This window comes from Neoarius graeffei, chromosome 14 (genome assembly GCF_027579695.1).
Source record: "Neoarius graeffei isolate fNeoGra1 chromosome 14, fNeoGra1.pri, whole genome shotgun sequence".
Lineage (NCBI taxonomy): Eukaryota > Metazoa > Chordata > Actinopteri > Siluriformes > Ariidae > Neoarius > Neoarius graeffei.
Genome location: NC_083582.1, coordinates 43,918,327 through 43,937,861, shown reverse-complemented (window position 1 = coordinate 43,937,861; position 19,535 = coordinate 43,918,327). Strand labels below are relative to the sequence as shown.

General features: G+C 40.8%; 1 protein-coding gene across 6 annotated transcripts in view; it reads left to right on the top strand.

The window, feature by feature from the left end:
- The window catches only part of rnls (renalase, FAD-dependent amine oxidase), a 62,189-nt gene that overhangs the window by 16,261 nt on the left and 26,393 nt on the right, over positions 1 to 19,535 (top strand). For all 6 annotated transcript variants that reach the window (XR_009656473.1, XM_060939756.1, XM_060939755.1 and 3 more), the window contains one exon: positions 4,408 to 4,566. Coding sequence is in view for 5 of the 6 variants with exons in the window: in XM_060939756.1 (XP_060795739.1) it covers positions 4,408 to 4,566 (159 nt within the window). In the remaining variant the exon portion in view is untranslated. The remainder of the gene's footprint in view (positions 1 to 4,407; positions 4,567 to 19,535) is intronic.

Sequence of the window (19,535 nt, the reverse complement as noted above, 5' to 3'; positions counted from 1 at the left end):
CATTTGGATTTCCCGGCAAACATTGATTTTTATGATGTCGCGTGCGGGACGCCTCCCTCTGAATCCTACGTCAGCGCTGGTTTGTTTATGAGAAAACGACCTGGTGGTTTTCTGCAAATTTCTTCAACGTTATCGCGTAATTATTAAAATGGTTAACAGATGTATCGTAGGAGGCTGTAGCAACACCAATCTTGATGGGATTAGTACTCATCGTTTCCCAAAAGACCGGACAATGAGAGAGAAATGGGAGCGCTTGGTCCACGCAGGCTGTGCACTGAAACCGTGCAAAGCTCGCGCAGCCTGCTGGCGCTTCCGCAGGTGACGTCACGAATCTGTCTCCAGACTCCCTTGGGACTTTTCCAGATGCGTTTTGTTATTTTATTTTTTCTGCTGTAGACAGATGGCCTTGTGCAAAATTACCCTTCTGGATAAGTGTGTAAAGGGACATGCTTTCATATAAAAAAAAACAAAACGAAATTGGTCCAGAATATGCACTTTAAAGGTTCTATATGGAAACCTGCAGCAGACAGTTTACCTTTTGCAAAAGTTAAGGTCATTAAGCAGCCATAAGGACCAATGAAGCATCTTTTTTTATGAGCGTAATCTAATGTGAGCTCCTTGTTCCTGAAATGATTACAACTATAGCTAGTATGTAAAAATAGAAATGCAACTATATAATATTTCTAATTATTATACATACAGGACACTTTTATGATGGAATAAAAACATATATTCTATTCCCTTCTTGCGGGTTTCATTCATTTGGTTTGATAGCATGCAATATTGTTAGCATATTGCTTATCCTACGTGTATTACATCACTCTACCCAATGAGGAATGAGCACTGAATGTGGTTTACGATATTGCATGTTTGTCAAGACAACATGATGTCACACTTCGGAGACATAAAACTTCCGCGCTAACAAGCGACTGTGACAATTTGTAAAAAAACAAACAAACATGGCTGCCAGGTTTGCTCTGTTAAATACAGAAGATTTTGAGAGAATTTTGAAAGAGAAAGATGCATTGAACACCTAAAAGGAATGTGTATGTATAGTAATAATAATATTGGCTGGCTTTTATTCATGGTATATCAGATATATTCCATTCAGCTCGCATGACATTGAACTCATCTTCGACTCGCTCAGTATCACGCTTGCTGAATGGAATATATCTGACATACCACTCAATGCCAGCCAGTATTATTTAAATATTATATGAGCATAAGTGTTTTACTGGGAAATACGCCAGTCATTTTTCATACAAGCTACATCTGGGACATGGTGAACCAAAACTGTGATATAATTCTCTTTATTTTTTTTCACGGTCTGGTTTCCATCAAATCCTGCGCTCTGATTGGCTGGCGAGCGGGTCCGTATCCTACGGTATGGACCTCTGGTGACTTGCTCGTTCACAACAACAACAAACATAGTAGCAATTTTTTGTCAACATTTATTTTTGCATTTCTCAGAAGAATAGCATTAATTTTACATCATGGATAGCGATAACGACAGTGTTCACAGCGAAAGCGAGTTTTACTACCCTGAGGAAGAAGAAATAAAAGAAAACATTTCAGGAGAAAGCTAAAAACCTGTACCTTGCTAACGCTGAGGAAAAACATGGCTGAGTCCTGAATGACTCAATTTTGTATAAATAAGGGACTACATAGGCGGCAAAATGTAGTTTTTTTTTTTTCCTGCTATGGAAGCGCACTTGTATACCGAGGAGAAAGCAATTTGCATTACAGCCGTGAATGAGGACTCAAAATAGCATTAATTTTACAGCATGGATAGCGATAACGACAGTGTTCACAGCAAAAGCGAGTTTTACTACCCTGAGGAAGAAGAAATAAAAGAAAACATTTCAGGAGAAAGCTAAAAACCTGTAACTTGCTAACGCCAAGCAAAAACATGGCTGAATCCTGAATGACTCCTATTTGTATAAATAGGGGACTACATAGGCAGCAAAATGTAGTTTTTTTCCTGCAATGGAAGTGCACTTGTATACCGAGGAGAAAGCAATTTGCATTACAGCCGTGAATGAGGATTCAAAATGGCGGCTCGGCTCGGTTTTCCCTTTCGGGTGCTCTCGTTTTCTGTTAGAATTTGGTAAAGAAAAAAAATAAATATATTATTTACCAGCTTAAGGTCGGTCTGTATGGTGAAATACCGTGACCTCGGCCCAGAGGGCCTCGGTCAGTACTTTCAAGACCTCGGTCACGGTATTTCACGTATCGTGAAATACCGTGACCGAGGTCTTGAAAGTACTGACCGAGGCCCTCTGGGCCGAGGTCACGGTATTTCACCATACAGACCTCCCAGCTGGTAAATAACATATATACCTCCCAGCTGGTAAATAACATATATATAATGTGTGTGTGTGTGTGTGTGTGTGCGTGTGTATATATATATATATGTATGTATATATATATATATATATATATATATATATATATATATGTATATATATGTATATGTGTGTGTGTATATATATGTCACTAGTGAGGAAATTGATGAATTGTTTTGATAAATTTGGGGACTTTTTGTTTGTGAATGTGTCGATATAATAAAAAGAAACTCGTATAGCTTGAAACTATGAAGTTTATCTTCTCGTGTTGAAAAACTCGCATTTTTCATACAAAATACATCACGGATCTGAGTGACATATTTCGTGATATTTCACTATGATGACGTCACTCCCAGTATTTTCCCACTGACTAGATGCGCATTGTCAAAATCTTACCTAGAGTGTTTTTACTGTTTATATTGTCTGTTTATGAGTGTTTTAGTCTATATCTAGTTCTTATCTAGAGTGTTTATACTGTTTGTTTTTTCAATTATTCTGTTTTTATTTATTGCATTGCCTGTTTGCACCGTGGGTCAGAGAGGACTGAAATTTCATCTGTGCTGTATGTCGAGCATGTACGGTATAGCATATTTGACAATAAAGTTGACTTGACTTGATGTAAAATGGCGAACCGGTTCACAATTAAAATCCTTTAATTAACTTGCATATTTTTTTTGTGGATGTGTCCATATAATATAAAGAACATTACATGGTGGCATGAAGATATGAAGTTTATTTTCTCGTCTTGCAAATATTTTCACTCGTTCGCTTGTCTCTGCATTCACCACTCGAAGATAAACTTTATATCTTCGTGAAACCATGTAATATCCTCTATATATATTTGAGCGCAGCTCCAGTATGATAGTATTTCTATACTCGGTTATTTATATTCACAGTGTTTTATGGTATACAGTATATTCATTCACTTTTATGTAACAGATGCCATTCACTCTGTGCTGAAAACTTTAGTAACTTTTTAATAAAATTTTAATAATCATATTTTTATTTTATATTTTGTTTTTGACATCATGGCTTGACAGCTGTTGAGTTAATCAGGGGACATTGTAAGTGTCAATTTTGCTGGTTGGCAAGCAGATTGTTGCTGTAATAAATAAATCAGTTCCTCCCAAATCCCATGATTTACTCAAAAGCATCCATTTTATAATTTCAAAACAAAATATAGATTGATGATGATAAAACAATAACACTATTCTCAACATGCTGCCTATAAGTAATTTCATAACTGAGTCACTTTAGCTTTTGTGGGCTCACCACAAGTGGCCATATGTTCTTTGGCCCCTACTAGAGAACCATGTTGCCTGAAAGCAAATTTGAATCAGGAACTTTTTTCAACCAACATTTCATTTCTTTTGAAGTCTATCCTCAGTTTCCTAGAGAGAGCAAAGGGCCATTTGGCAAGGCTATATACACTGATTTATGGCACTGAGATCATAGGGAATGTTTAGAAACTGATGTTCTTAGACTTATTAGTCAGTGTAGGATGTTTTGATTTATTACATGTGTAAGAACAAAGACCAAGATGTGAGAAAACATAGTTTATATCTTTTATATCTAGCCTAGTTTATATTAAGGCTAAATTGTGTGTGTGAAGTATATTAAATCATTTCCTTTTACACCAACAACAGAAATTTGATATTAAGGTATCGTATATAAAGCTGTAAATGTTTCGATTTTTCATTAATAGGTTTCAGACATTAGAGTCATCAACCAGCCTATCTGACCATAGCACATGTGTTTGTTCTTAAGCCTTTTTAAAAGTCCATTATTCTCCCCGCAGTATACAAATACAGACATTGTATGTAATACTGCATGCTCAAATACTCCTACACATGCACTGCTGCTTTTCGAAGCCTTTCATGGTTTGAGTCATAATTGTGGTACTCTTGTTTCAGGATCATGGGAGCGATTTAGCATGTTCAACATGTGTGATGAATGCATCTTCGCTTGTGATCTCTCTTCTATGGTCACCCTCTTTCCACTGTTTTCATTCTTTCTTCTATCCTGAAAATATTGCCAACTCTGCCTCTCTGCACCCAAACAGGAGCAGAGGTGCTCTTCGGTCATCACGTCACCCACGTTTACCGCAGAGGCCCATGCTGGGAGGTGCACCGGAAAGAGGGCTCACCAGAGCAGTTTGATGTGGTGGTTTTAACTATGCCCATCCCACAGATACTACAATTACAAGGAGACATTGGCTCCTGTGAGTACTTTTATGAGACATGTGCACACATACACCAGCAAAGTAATTACAGTCATTAACTGTGCTCACTGTTAAAAAATTTTGTTAGGATAGCGATGCAGTAGATGACCGCATACTGTTTAAGTATTTATATTTTTATATAAACAGGGGTAGAAAAAGTACTGATAAATTATATGATCTAGATAATTTGCAAAAATTGTACTGTCAAAAGTGGACGATTCAGCCAAAAAATGAAAGTCAGGAAGTTGTACCTTTTGGTTTGCAAAAAAACACGCAAAAAAAGTCCAATGAGGCAGAAGATAAGAAAAAGGATACTGTATTTGGTGTTTTTCCAAGTTTCCACAGTCCAGTTTGGGGGAGTTTGTGCCCACTGTAGCTTCAGATTTTGGCTACAGTTCCTGGCTGACAGGAGCAGAACCCAGTGTGGTCTTCTGCTGTTATAGCTCATCTGCCTGAATGTTCTGAGATGCTTTTCTGCTCACCATGGTTGTAAAGAGTGGTTATGTAAGTTACTGTAACCTTCCTGTCAACTCGAACCAGTCTGGTCATTTGCCTTTGATTTCTCTTATCCACAAGGTGTTTCTGCCCCCGGAACTACTGTTTTTTGTTTTCACAACACTATGTCAACGCCACAGACTGTTGGGTGTGAAAATCCCAGGAGATCAGCAGGTTCTGAAATATTCAAACCAGGCCATCTTTCACTATCAACAATGCCATGGTCAAAGTCACAGGCATCACACTTTTCTCCATTCTTATGTTAGATGTGAACGTTAACTGAAGCTCTTGACCTGTATCTGCATGATTTTATGCTTTGTGATGCTGACACATGATAATTGCAAAATGAGCAGGTGGACAGTTGTTCCGAATGAAGTTGCTGGTCTGTATATACAGTATACCATGTACATTATGGTTACTGGTGCATGCAACAGAATATGTACAAACCCCATTTCCAGAAAAGTTGGAATATTTTCCAAAATGCAATAAAAACAAAAATCTGTGATTTGTTAATTTCTGTGAACCTTTATTTATCTGACAAAAGTACAAAGAAAATATTTACTTAATAGTTTTAGTGACCAACTTAATTATATTTTGTAAATATAAACAAAGTTAGAAATTGATGCCTGTAAAACACACACACACAAAAAAAACTTGGGACAGAGTCATTATTGCCATTGTTTTACTTCACATTTCTTTCAATAACACTTTAATCGTATGGGATCTGAGGATACTAATTGTTGCAGTTTTGCAATTGGAATTTTTGTCCATTCTTGCTTGATCCAAGACTTCAGCTGCTCAGCAGTCCGTGGTCACTGTTGTCTGATTCTCCTCTTCATGATGCACCATACATTCTCAATAGGAGACAGATCTGGACTGGCAGCAGGCCAGTCAAGCACATGCACTCTGTGTCTGCAAAGCCACGCTGTTGTAGCCCGTGCAGAATGAGGCCTGGCATTGTTCTGCTCAAATAAGCATGGACTTCCTGGGAAGAAACGTCATGTGGACTCATCTGACCACAACACGCATTTCCACTGTCTTTCAGTTCATCTGAGATGAGCTCAGGCCCAGAGGAATCAGTGGTGTTTCTGCATAGAACTGATGAATGTCTTCCTCCTCGTGTAATACAGTTTCAGGTTGGATTTCTGGATGCAGTGGTGGACCGTATGAAGTGACAGTGGTTTTCTGAAGTGCTCCTGAGTCCATGTGGCTATATTTGTCACATTAGCATGACGGTTTCTCAGGCAGTGCCGCCTGAGGGCTCGAAGGTCACGCACATTCAACAGTGGTTTCTGTCCTCACTCTTTGCGCACTGAGATGTCTCCAAATTCCCTGAATCTTTTCACAATATTATGTACCGTAGATTTTGAAAGACCTACATTCTCTGCAGTCTCATCTCATCATCTCTAGCCGCTTTATCCTGTTCTACAGGGTCGCAGGCAAGCTGGAGCCTATCCCAGCTGACTACGGGCGAAAGGCGGGGTACACCCTGGACAAGTCGCCAGGTCATCACAGGGCTGACACATAGACAACCATTCACACTCACATTCACACCTACGGTCAATTTAGAGTCACCAGTTAACCTAACCTGCATGTCTTTGGACTGTGGGGGAAACTGGAGCACCCGGAGGAAACCCACGCGGACACGGGGAGAACATGCAAACTCCGCACAGAAAGGCCTTCGCCGGCCACGGGGCTCGAACCCGGACCTTCTTGCTGTGAGGTGACAGCGCTAACCACTACACCACCGTGCTGCCCTCTCTGCAGTCTTTCTTTGAGAAATGTTGTTTTTGAATTGACTAACAATTCTCTCACGAATTTTGGCACAAAGGACTGAGCCACGACCCATCCTTGCTTGCAAAGACTGAGCCTTTGGTGCTGCTCCTTTTATACCCAGTTGTGATCCCTTCACCTGTTATCACTTAACCTGCTTATTGTGGAATCTTCCAAAATAGTGTTACTTGAATATCCTATAAACTTTTCAGTCTTATTTTACCTCTGTCCCAACTTTTTTTGGAGTGTATTGCCGGTGTCAAATTCTATCTTCATTTATATTTACAAAGTGCAGTTAAGTTGGTCAGTAAAACTACTGAAAATCTTTTTTTTTTTTTTTTTGTATTTTTGCCAGTTAAATAAAGGTTCGCATGAAATAACAAAATCACACATTTTAGTTTTTATTGCATTTTGGAAAATATTCCAACTTTTCTGGAAATGGGGGTTTGTACATTACTAAAAATGCTGTATTTTTAATCAGCCATTACTGCTCATGCATCCACAAATGAATTATTTTATCATGTCTTCTGGGGGCGAATCTCATTTGGAGAAATAAAGAATGGTTTTAAGCCCTTTTTTTCATACTCAGAATTAAGGACCTTTTGAGCATTTGACATGATGTTAATGACACGCTTGGCATTGCTAGTTGGTGCTATACTAGTAATACAGTAAGGAAGCGATCAATAAGACACAAAGTAATCTGTAGATTTCATAATCCGACAAAATGAATATTTTACTTTTGCTCTCTTAGGAATTTTGTTCATATTAACTGGCTTCACTTTGTACACCACATTTAAGAAACACTTCACTTGCACAGCTGATGAGGAACTTTCTAAACTCCTGTCATGAAACTATTTCAGAACTTTCCTTCAGTTTAACCTTTCTAAATGTGTGTGTGTGTGTGTGTGTGTGTGTGTGTGTGTGTGTGTGTGTGTGTGTGTAGCACAGTGGATGAATAGTCTCTTGTCCAAACATCGCAGTTCTGTCACCTGCAAAATGGAATAATTATTGGAAGATTATTCACCATCCCATTGAGACAAAAGGAGTTTTATAGCTCTGTTTTTAGCACCTCCAAAACAATAATACACTAATCCTCCTTTATTTCCATGAGAACGCTGGAATCCATCACTTTTGAGTGACATGGTCACACATGGCAGTCAGACTGTGTTCATTAGCCTCCTCCCTGGTTTCACATTTATTCTCCTGCCTCTTCTGACAGTCAGCTGATTGCCCAGCGGCTGGAGTGGGACTGCTGAGAGCGATGGCTCCTTCTGGCTGCATCTTTAAATTGGTCTCCAGCTGTCTGGCTGCACTGCAAACCTCTCATCGGCCTCCAAATTGGTATTCGCAGTATGAAGTCCTAAATCCAACACGCTTATTTGAAATGGTTAAACAGGGGGCCAAATATGGAAATGGGGAGGGGAGGCAGGCCAGGGCCTCTGGGGTGCGCAGTGGTTCTGGGAAACGGTGAATAATGGAAGGAGTGGGCAGAATGTCGTTGCATCTGGAGCAAAAAGTAAGGGGGGGGGATCACAAATTAGATAGTGGATGGAAAATGGAATGAGACAGCTGAAAACGGTGGTGGAATTGCTTTCGAGGAGAAGGGGAGCAGAAGAAGGGCAGAGTCAGAGTCGGTTGCTTTTTCGACACTGTTGACACAATCCCAAATGATTAGTCTGTAGCTGCTGAAAGATTCATGTAAAGTGGTCTTTGTGGAGATGGAGGGCTGTATCATTACTATTACAGGACATGTGTATGGGACATCAGCATAAATTGTGGAGAAATTAGGAAGTGTAACAGCATTAGAAGCAAAATCTCTTTGATGGGATGTGTACACAGGACAGGTATATGATTTGGTAAATCATACATACACCAACGTATTATATACCCACACAGGCATGACCTAGGATATGCTTGTATACAGTAGAGTACTCAACTCATGGAGTTTGCATGTTCTCCCCGTGTCTGCGTGGGTTTCCTCCAGGTGCTCCGGTTTCCTCCACAGTCCAAAGGCATGCAGGTTAGGTTAACTGGTGGCTCTAAATTGACCGTGAGTGTGAATGGTTGCTTGTCTCTGTGCCAGCCCTGTGATAACCTGGCGACTTGTCCAGGGTGTACCCCGCTTCTCGCCCATAGTCAGCTGGGATAGACTCCAGCTTGCCCACGACCCTGTAGGACAGGATAAGCGGCTACAGATAATGGATAGATGACCATACAAAACAAAGAGTGTGCAATCAACCAGTATCATAACCGAAGTGTCAGTGAAAATGGCACAGTGTGCATCGAGTGTGAAAAGAATGGCAAGTAAATATATTGGAAGTGAGTGTAAGTGTCATGGTGCAACCTTCTAGTAAGCATTACACACTGATATTAAGTCTGGTAATGCTCAGTAATCATTTTCACCGGGAGCTGAAGGAGGATGGTTAGGTCGGGGTGCAGGGTGTCATTTCAGGTTATCTAAGGTGGTTTGTTGAGCAGAGACACTGTTAAGATTCAGAAATAATGACTTAAATTGTTCTTCCTTTGGTGTTCATTCATCACTTTGTGATAATTTTGCTTCAGCGCATGTCTTGGAGGGAAATGGGTGATTTTAGCATTTGGGAAGCTCCAATAAATACATTATTTAAATGGTCATTTGTCAAGCCATGATTTTTAAAGCCACAACCTGTCTAAGTATTGTCTCTTTGTTGTTGTTGGGACATTTGCTGTAATTCCTGGACATTCCTTATCACACTTTTGTCTTTTTATTGTAAGTATAATATATGCCTTTTTTGAGTTTGCATAAACATTTTGTCATTATTATTATAATTATGCAGGCACGGTGGTGTAGTGGTTAGCGCTGTCGCCTCACAGCAAGAAGGTCCGGGTTCGAGCCCCGTGGCCGGCGAGGGCCTTTCTGTGCGGAGTTTGCATGTTCTCCCCGTGTCCGCATGGGTTTCCTCCGGGTGCTCCGGTTTCCCCCACAGTCCAAAGACATGCAGGTTAGGTTAACTGGTGACTCTAAATTGACCGTAGGTGTGAATGTGAGTGTGAATGGTTGTCTATGTGTCAGCCCTGTGATGACCTGGCGACTTGTCCAGGGTGCACCCCGCCTTTCGCCCGTAGTCAGCTGGGATAGGCTCCAGCTTGCCTGCGACCCTGTAGAACAGGATAAAGCGGCTAGAGATAATGAGATGAGATGAGATTATATTATGCAAGCCAGTGTATATACACCTATCAGCTCATCATATGTCTTCTATTAGATAGGATCTGTAATAAAGGATAAGCAGGTATAAATATGAGAGAAGCTCTTGATAGATACTCACTTTATTACAGCCATACATGCTACGTCCTACATTCATTTGTGTAATGTAGTAGGAGAAAGCTGGCTGAAGATATTCCCAGGCTGTGAATTGTGCTAGGAATGATGTCACCCGGTGGCAGTTTTGCAGTGGCACACAGTGGACAGTTGGGGGCAGCAGGCAGGTGTGAAGCCTCCCTGTTTGAAAAGTCACAGAGATGCAGTCTGGAAACAATTTACACCGATTTAAGATATACACCAAAAAAAAAAAAAAAGACTCGCTTCCTGCCTTCTCAACAAAATATTTAAAAATCTCAGAAGAATGTCAATTTTATGTATTAACTTGATTTTTTTTTTTTTTAGTTCAGTGTATTCTTCATGATCCCAATCCACTTTCTAGAAATCAGTATGCAAATATGTCTTTACAATCGATTGAAAAGGTTATGTCATTCTCAGTAGTGCCTATTGTTGGCTCGAGGGATGTTTTGCACTTGTGCCAAGTGTATGTGGGCTATATCTGAAGTAGAGGAAGAATGAAAGTACGTGTGTGTGTGTGTGCGTGTTAACGTGTGGGCCAACATACAGAAAACATTTTATCATTTCTTTCATCTCTTAGTATTCCCTCAAAATAAAATAGTGGACTTCCTTTGCCAGGTTTTGCTAAGCAGTGCAGTTGGATAAATTTTATCTCAGAAAATAAAGTAGAACTAAAAAGAGGTACCAACTGGGATCGAACTATTTTTCACAATCCAGATGGATGCCAAATAGGAAACCTTAGCTTTTATGATTGATACTAAACTGCTGCCAAAGTACAGTATCAAAAAGTTTGGACACACCTACTCATTCATAGATATTTCTGTATTTTGACTATTTTCTACATTGTACCGGTAAACTATAGAATTGTGTGGGAAACAAAAGTGTTAAACAAAATATGTTTCATATTTTAGATTCGAGGGGTGGCACGGTGGTGTAGTGGTTAGCGCTGTCGCCTCACAGCAAGAAGGTCCGGGTTCGAGCCCCGTGGCCGGCGAGGGCCTTTCTGTGTGGAGTTTGCATGTTCTCCCCGTGTCCGCGTGGGTTTCCTCCGGGTGCTCCGGTTTCCCCCACAGTCCAAAGACATGCAGGTTAGGTTAACTGGTGACTAAATTGAGCGTAGGTGTGAATGTGAGTGTGAATGGTTGTCTGTGTCTATGTGTCAGCCCTGTGATGACCTGGCGACTTGTCCAGGGTGTACCCCGCCTTTCGCCCGTAGTCAGCTGGGATAGGCTCCAGCTTGCCTGCGACCCTGTAGAACAGGATAAAGCGGCTAGAGATAATGAGATGAGATTTTAGATTCGTCAAACTAGCCAGCGTTTACCCTGATGACACTTTGCAAATTATTGGCATTATCTCAACCAGCTTCATGAGGGAGTCACCTGGAACGCTTTTCAATTAACAGTTGTGCCTCGTCAAAAGTTAATTAGTGCAATTTCTTGCCTTCTTAATGTGTTTGAAATCAAACCGTGAATAGTAAATAACGATAATACGGTAAATAGCCCTATTCCACAACTGTAGTAATCCATATTATGTCAAGAAGCTGCTCAACTAACGAGAAACGACATCCATCGTTACTTTTAAGACATGAAACATCTTTTAATGAATAAAAATAAAGAAAAAACATTGAATTAGGTGTGTCCAAACTTTTGACTGGTGCCATACATCACAAGGCATGTCCATAAAATGATTCAGTATTGTTCAGTTTTCAGTCTCCTGATGGAGTCCTTTTAATAGTCAGTACTAACATGTCACTATGTACAAATAATTCCCTGTATTTACTCATCAATAATTTGCTTTGATAAATGATGTAAAACTCATTTACATCTATGAGCAATTCAGACTAGCCAGTCCATCTACAGGCATGTTTTTTGGACAGTGGAAGGAAACCGGAGAACCTAGAGAAAACCCACACGGGCACGGAGAGAAGATGTGAAATTCCACACAGACAGAAACTTGAGCTCAAGATCAAACCAGGAACCCTGCTGCACCATATTGCTGATTTAAATAAAATTCAATGTTGTTGTTCTCAAATATGAAACTTCAGAGGGGAGCTGAATTTTATTATTTTAAAATATATATTTATTTTCCAGGTTTTGTGGTTAGAGTTAATACTAAGTTATTCACTTGTTTCCTCCGCTGACTGTGAAATAGCAGGCCCACTAATCCTTAAATGAGCACCATCAATTTTGCAACATCTCTGCCGTACAAATGTGAACATTAATTAAAAAAGTGAAAGTTGTATAAATCGTTCCATTCACCACATCGCAGTGTGACATTTGGAGAGAGGCCTCCGTGTGAATTATTGAATGTACTGTGCATGCAGTGAGCCTGAGACTGCTGCAGAGCTGCTTCTACGTCTTTTACTTCAATCCTTTGGCCCTTCCACTGGATTTTCATGTGCAGGGGGAGGAAATATGGTAGTGTATCGTTTGCAAAAGATGAATGAACTCGAGGAACTCTGCCGGGCTGTGACACGCCTGATGTAAATCAATGCAGGACTCGACTCTATTTGTTCCCCATAATGTATAACTGAACATTTTGGGTCAGCGGTTTGACTCGGTTCCTGGAGCGCAAGCTCAGGGGAGAGGTGTCTTTTCATACACAGAGTCATGCCAATTACAGTGCCAAAACCTTAATGCATTCAGCTACAGCCAAATCCCTGATGGATTCTGTTTGCTTTTTTGGACAGAACCCGCCCTCTCTCCATAACGTTTGGATGTTTTTCATCGTTTTATTGCCGAAGTTCTGCTTTTATTTCTTGGTTAAGCCTAAATGCATGCTGTCACTGACATTCTCCTCCAGCTGCCAGAAATGAACACAAGTGAACAGAATGCAGCTTTTGCAAGAGTTGGCACAGTTTGGGTGAATGTGAATGACATAAGAACATTTGAGTGTTCTCAGACCTCAGAGCCTCATTTGTGGTGACTCTTTACTTTTTCTCCCATTCACTTACACAGGATACTGACTCAAGTGCACTCGCACACAAACACACACACAGCAAATATGTTTTAACTGATATTGTGAGACAGGCACATGTTGTTCTGATGACCTCCTAGGTTAAATTCCAGTTTTTTTGATTATGCTAAAAATGGTCTATGCTTCTGTTTGTGATCGGAGAATGTCATTAATAAAAGGTGATCAGGCTTATTCTTCAGTAATGCAGAGAAAGGGATAGTATGTCAGTTTCAAAATCAGAACGTGAACAAAATTCACTTCCAGCTTGTCAAGCGCAGTTGGGCATACGAGGAGCTAGTTCTGCTTTTGTGGGTAGAGACAGAGAAGATGTAAAAGAGGAAGCTAAACCTCTGCCTCGAAAAACTTAACAGGCTACGCTTCTGATGTTTTGTACTACTTAGAAAAATATTCATCATTGTGGTTTTTATATATATATATTATATATGTTGCATTTTGTAAAATAAAATATTTGTTCTCTGTGATTTTAATCCCCCTTTTACAACTTGTTAAACGGCCTAACGAGCTTTGTGTAAGATTAACACTTTCTGTTTCCCCCAAACTAGTTTTACGTTCCACGTAAGTCAGTGTTGACCTTTTAAGATCCAGTTGACTGCATCCAAGGTGAGCGGATATCTGTGTGGCAAATCATGAACCCAGATTCAGTCTTTTTAGGCATCTTCAAAGTATGATTCGAGATGGAGGGAAGCACATCCCTTTTATCACTTGCAGCTGTCCAGAGGATGAGCAGCCGTGAACTCCAGAGCCCGTTTCATTACCCGTGCCTCGGGTGTCCGCTCAGCCACTGAGTGATGCCGAGCTCACACCCTTTCCTACTGTCAAGCCCTTTCTTTTATTTCCTGACCACTTCAGCCTACTCATGCACTGTGAGCTTGCACTGAACTCCCACAGCATGCAAGCCTTTTATTTCCAGATTACGTCATTTTGCAGACATTTGAATGGCTGCTGTATCTTTTTTTTTTCTTTTTCTCTAGTGTACTCCATGTGTCCAACAGTTAAGCTTGCATCGATTTTTTTCACCTAAGTTTCATCCCCCTGCCATCCTTGATACTCTGCTGATATTGAGAAACATGAATCTTCATTTCTAATGAAATTTAAGCTCTATTTTTGTCAGGCGAACTCTCTTGTGTGGTAATCAGTCTTCCTGGCTGCATTATTCAATTTGGGGCTCGACTAAGAGATAAGTACCATACTTTTTTTTTTTTTTACTGTTTAAAAGCAATCATTTATCAGCTGATATTGTAACAGATATGATGGGAAGATGTAGCGTGCTTACAATGTAGCCGTCCTGTCCCCACCGCCATACATAAATATCTGAGTGTATCATTTTGCAACCAATTACCTCGAGCTCCAGTCCATCCTTGAAATACAATTAATGTGTCAAGTTACATCATCTTCCTCCAAGATACGGAGTCTCTTTTTGTTTCCCGTCAAGTGTGTGGCTGTCTGGCTTTGCTGCTTTTAAGTCTGCGAGTCTGGCATGATGTAATCCTTTTTCTGATTCCTGACAGAGATGTATAGCTTGTCTGCCCTCCCCCTTTCCCCCTTCCCCCACCCCACCCACTGTCTGGTTTCTTGGATTTAAATGGATGCTCTATGTCTCAGCAGTTTAGAAGACTCAGCAATGTAGGTGTTCTTTAGAATGCAGTCTTTACTGCGCTGCTCAGTGTAGAGTCTAATGACCTTGTGACAGGAGCAAGAGTTGATATTACAGTATTTTAGCCTTGGTTCATGAATTTTGAATGGATGTATATGGTTGCATATTTATACGAACAAAGAAAGGATCAGGTAGCTGTTGAAAAGGATTATAGATTGCAATAACCTAAGCTAATTAAAGGTCGATTTGAAAAAGCACAGGCTTACCGAAACTAGACAGTGGAAGATTGAAAATGGATTGAAAACGAAAGTGGAAGATCGCCTGGTCTTTTTTTCCGATCATCAAATGCCCAGTTTCAGATTCCTGTTCTCAGCTGACAGAAGTGGAGCCCGATGTGCTTTTCTGCTGTTGTAGCCAATCTGCTTCAAGGTTTGAGGTGTCGTGTGTTCTGAGATGCTTTTTTTGTTCATCACGGTTGTAAAGAGTGTTTATTTGAGTTACAGTAGACTTCCTGTCAGCACGAACCTGCCTGGCTGTTCTCGTCTAACTTCTCTCATCAACAAAGTATTTCTGTCTGCTGAACTTCCACTCATAATGTGATAACAATGAAATAACGCATGGCAAAACTGTGATATTTTAAATACTTCTACATGACTGGTAATGCGGTCTGCCATTCATTCTCTGCAGTTCGCCACTGTATCAGTGCACAGACTCTCTAATAAATGGACATAATGTCCTAATGGCATAATGATTCATCAAACCTAAAGAATGTACACTCACCAGCCACTTTATTAGGAACACCCATACACCTACGGTTTTATGCAGTTATCTAATCGGCCAAACTCTTGAGAGCAGCACAATGCATACAGTACAGATACAAATCAAGAGCTTCAGTTAATGTTCACTTCAAACATCAGAACGGGAAAAATTGTGATCTCAAAGTGTGACTTTCACTGTGGCATGGGTGTTGGTTTGAGCCAGATGGACTGGTTTGAGTTTTTCAGAAACTGCTGATCTCCTGGGGTTTTCACACCTAACAGTCTCTAGAGTTTACACAGAATAGTGCAAAAAACACTAAGTGAGTGACAGTTCTGTGGGTGGAAACGCCTGGTTGATGAGAAAGGTCAGAGGAAATTGGCCAGATTGGTTCGAGCTGCCAGGAAGGATATTGCAACTCATCTCATCACTCTTTACAACTGTGGTGAGCAGAAAAGCACCACATGCAACAGCAGAAGACCACACTGGGTTCCACTCCTGCCAGCCAAGAGCAGGAATCTTAGAATCAAGAACAAGTTCCTATTAAAGTGGCCGATGACTGACTGTATATGTACAGTACATGGTCCACCCTTGTATTTGTGGGCAAACAGGCCTCCTGCATTACCGTACAGACACTGTGAGAGAAATAGCTCACCTGACGAGACATTATAACGGCATAGATGAACTCTGTTCTGGTTTCAGAGCACTAGTTACACCATTCAATAGGCATGCAGGAAGTCGCAGGTTTAAAGGGCCAGTCAGGAACCGGTGTAACTGACAGCTTGGCTGAGATGACGGTAACTTTTACAACAGAACCACTGCTACAGGACTGCTAAACTACTGTAACAAATTTGCAATGAATTTCATAGTTCTCTACTTCTGCGGTCTCTAATTTGACCAAATATTTTTGAAATAATTTGTAATATCAAGCTCATTAAAATAAAATTTGGGAAATAAAATTGTTAGAAGGTGCTTGTTTCTGTTTTAATTATGTAAATAGAATGTACCAGGTACTATAATAGTCTCATCTCATCTCATTATCTCTAGCCGCTTTATCCTGTTCTACAGGGTCGCAGGCAAGCTGGAGCCTATCCCAGCTGACTACGGGCGAGAGGCGGGGTACACCCTGGACAAGTCGCCAGGTCATCACAGGGCTGACACATAGACACAGACAACCATTCACACTCACATTCACACCTACGGTCAATTTAGAGTCACCAGTTAACCTAACCTGCATGTCTTTGGACTGTGGGGGAAACCGGAGCACCCGGAGGAAACCCACGCGGACACGGGGAGAACATGCAAACTCCACACAGAAAGGCCCTCGCCGGCCACGGGGCTCGAACCCGGACCTTCTTGCTGTGAGGCGACAGTGCTAACCACTACACCATCGTGCTGCCTACTATAATAGTTATTAATTAAATGCCATTCGAGTACAGTATAAAATATACCATGGCACTGACAGGCTCCGGTTGAAATTATGGATTGTCTTTGGTGACGACATACATTGCTTAATCAATGATGGAACTATTTTATGTCACGTGAGCCATCCTTGGCCAATCCCTGCATGGGAATTTTTTTGATGAGGATATAATATAAAATATTGTGATATTGGTAATATATCGTCTAATAATGTTTGATGAACGTTACTTTTTTTTCATTAAAGTTAGAAAAGTCATGTTGTCGTCACCTCCTGTATTGTGTTATTCCTGAAAACTTGGAGTAAAGTTTGATTCAGTGTAAAACTTGAGCAGAGAGCCAGATCAGAATCTGAGGCCCTGAACTGAGCGCCTCCCTGTAGGACACTGTGCTGATCTGTATTGGGATCAGAATGGAAGATGATTCAGCACTGAATCACCCTCCAAATTAAAAGGACCTCTGAAAAGCCTGTTTCTGATTTTCCTGATTAAGGAAGTCTTTTTTTTTTCTCTCTCTCTCTCTGACAGAGAGGCAAGGAAAATTTTAGATACCATGATGGATCTGCCGTCACTGCCAAATGATTTTTATTATGAGTAATGGCAGCTTTTACATTCGTGTGTCGATTCTCTTCTTAATCTGTTTTAGCATGCACTCCTTCTTTCACTTAAGCGTACTAGGAAAATAAAATGGTCACCCCTAAAAATAGGCATCTTACAAAAAGTCTGTCCCCTGAGATGTGAGTGCTTTGGTTTTCAAATACAGGAACAAAGTGTGTCTTTACGACAATTAGTCAGATGTTTGAGGAAACACATTTTGCCGCATTCTTTTCCTAGGTAAATGTCAACTCTATAAATGTGTGCTTTGCCTGGCTGCTCACACATCAGCAAATTTGGGCCACCGTTGCAGCCTAATTCACTTTCAGACATGTTCCTGAACACCTTCGACTGCTGTGTGATTACACAAATATTTGGCTTGATTTAGTTGGCTTGCAGTAGCAAGCATGTGAAGCAATGCCCCCCTAAATGAATTTACTGTAAATTAGATAACTAAATTGATCTTGTTGTCACAGTAGAGCTGATTTCATTTGCTGCCTGAATTAGTCTGGAGTCAGAAATGGGACGTATTGATTTCCTATAGACAATCACTGATTGTCCACTGCAGCACTTGTCAACATGCTGTGCAACTAGATGAAATGGGCGCTTGATTTATTCATTTAAAAGGTGACAGTTGTCCTGTAATATGGGTCTTGGGTGTGTTTCTCATGTCAGTGTTACATTTCTCTAAAAAAAGGCCTGCCTAACAGGCTACCTTTGACCAGCTGCTTAAAATAAAGCATGTGGCTTGACGTCAGCGGTGAAGCCCTCGGGTTGCTGCCCTAAATGTCTGCTTGGTCCTGAATTAAACTGGAGTTTTCTTTGAAATAAGCCTGCCTGTGACCAGTCATGTTTACCCACCCAGATATTTTAGCTGACATCAGAACCATGCCAGCTCCTTATACTACCTGCCTACACAAAGGCATCCTGTTTGCAGATGGATTAAAAAAAGTCCCTGAAGTGAAGAGATTAATAAACATCCCTGTAAATATGTAGTTGCGTGCACAATTGAGGAATAACGCAAAGTTTTATTTACTGTCCTGAGGTGTAACTTGTATTTCACAGAACTTCTGTATTTAGTCCATTAGACTTTTATGGCTTGCAAGACGGTTACTGCTTAAACGCTGGTGTGCGCTGATTAACCGCTTCGGTTATAAAGGATGCACCATCACTACTGACCAGGGGCGATTTCTCAGAGACAACAAGGGAAGCCGAGCTTCCCCTAAAATTCTCTCCCCAAACTGCGGCATCTATGACGTTGAATTCTCATTAAAACAATAACTTGCATAACATAATATATGCCCAAGATTGTATTTACGTTCATAACTATCCTGTAACTTATTTGAGTGATGTCTGACAAACTTGCAGTTCGCTACGAGAATCACCTTTGCTGCCAGGCTGTAACCAGCGTTGCCAGATACTGCTGACGTTTTCCAGCCAAAATATGTTCAAAACCCGCCAAAATGCACTTAAAACCGCCCAATCTGGCAACACTGGCTGTAACCTTTCTTATTTCAATGGGCTCTATGGACTGGCAGCCGGGTATCCGTTGCAGTCTATGAGAGGGCTCTGAACAGCCAATTTCGGCTAGTTGTTATTGGTTAAAATCGACAAAATCGTCACTTCCAGGGAAGCCGGGCTTCTCTGGGACTAAACGAGACAGTGGGAGGGGCAAGAAGCCGGGCTGATGAAGGATTATTGGAGGTGGTGTTTGAAAGACATGAGGAGGGCGGGCTCTGTACTTCGGCGTCGGTGAGGAACACGGAAGCATGATCAGTCCCTAGCGGATGTCGAGAAAGTGTAGTTGTGTGCGAAAGTGCTGTCCGAATTTCTTTTCATATAAACGTTTCTTCTCATTGATGTCTCTGTACATTACTCTGTAAATAAATGTAAATATTACTCGTTGTGCTCCGTTAACTTTCATCCATTCTATCAGTTTGATCATTCGTGAATTCACTCGTTTATTTCATTTGTAGTTCAATCTGGTTGTAGGCTAGCTTGAGCCTTATTGGGATCTGCAGTGCTAGCTGCTAACAGAAATTGGTGA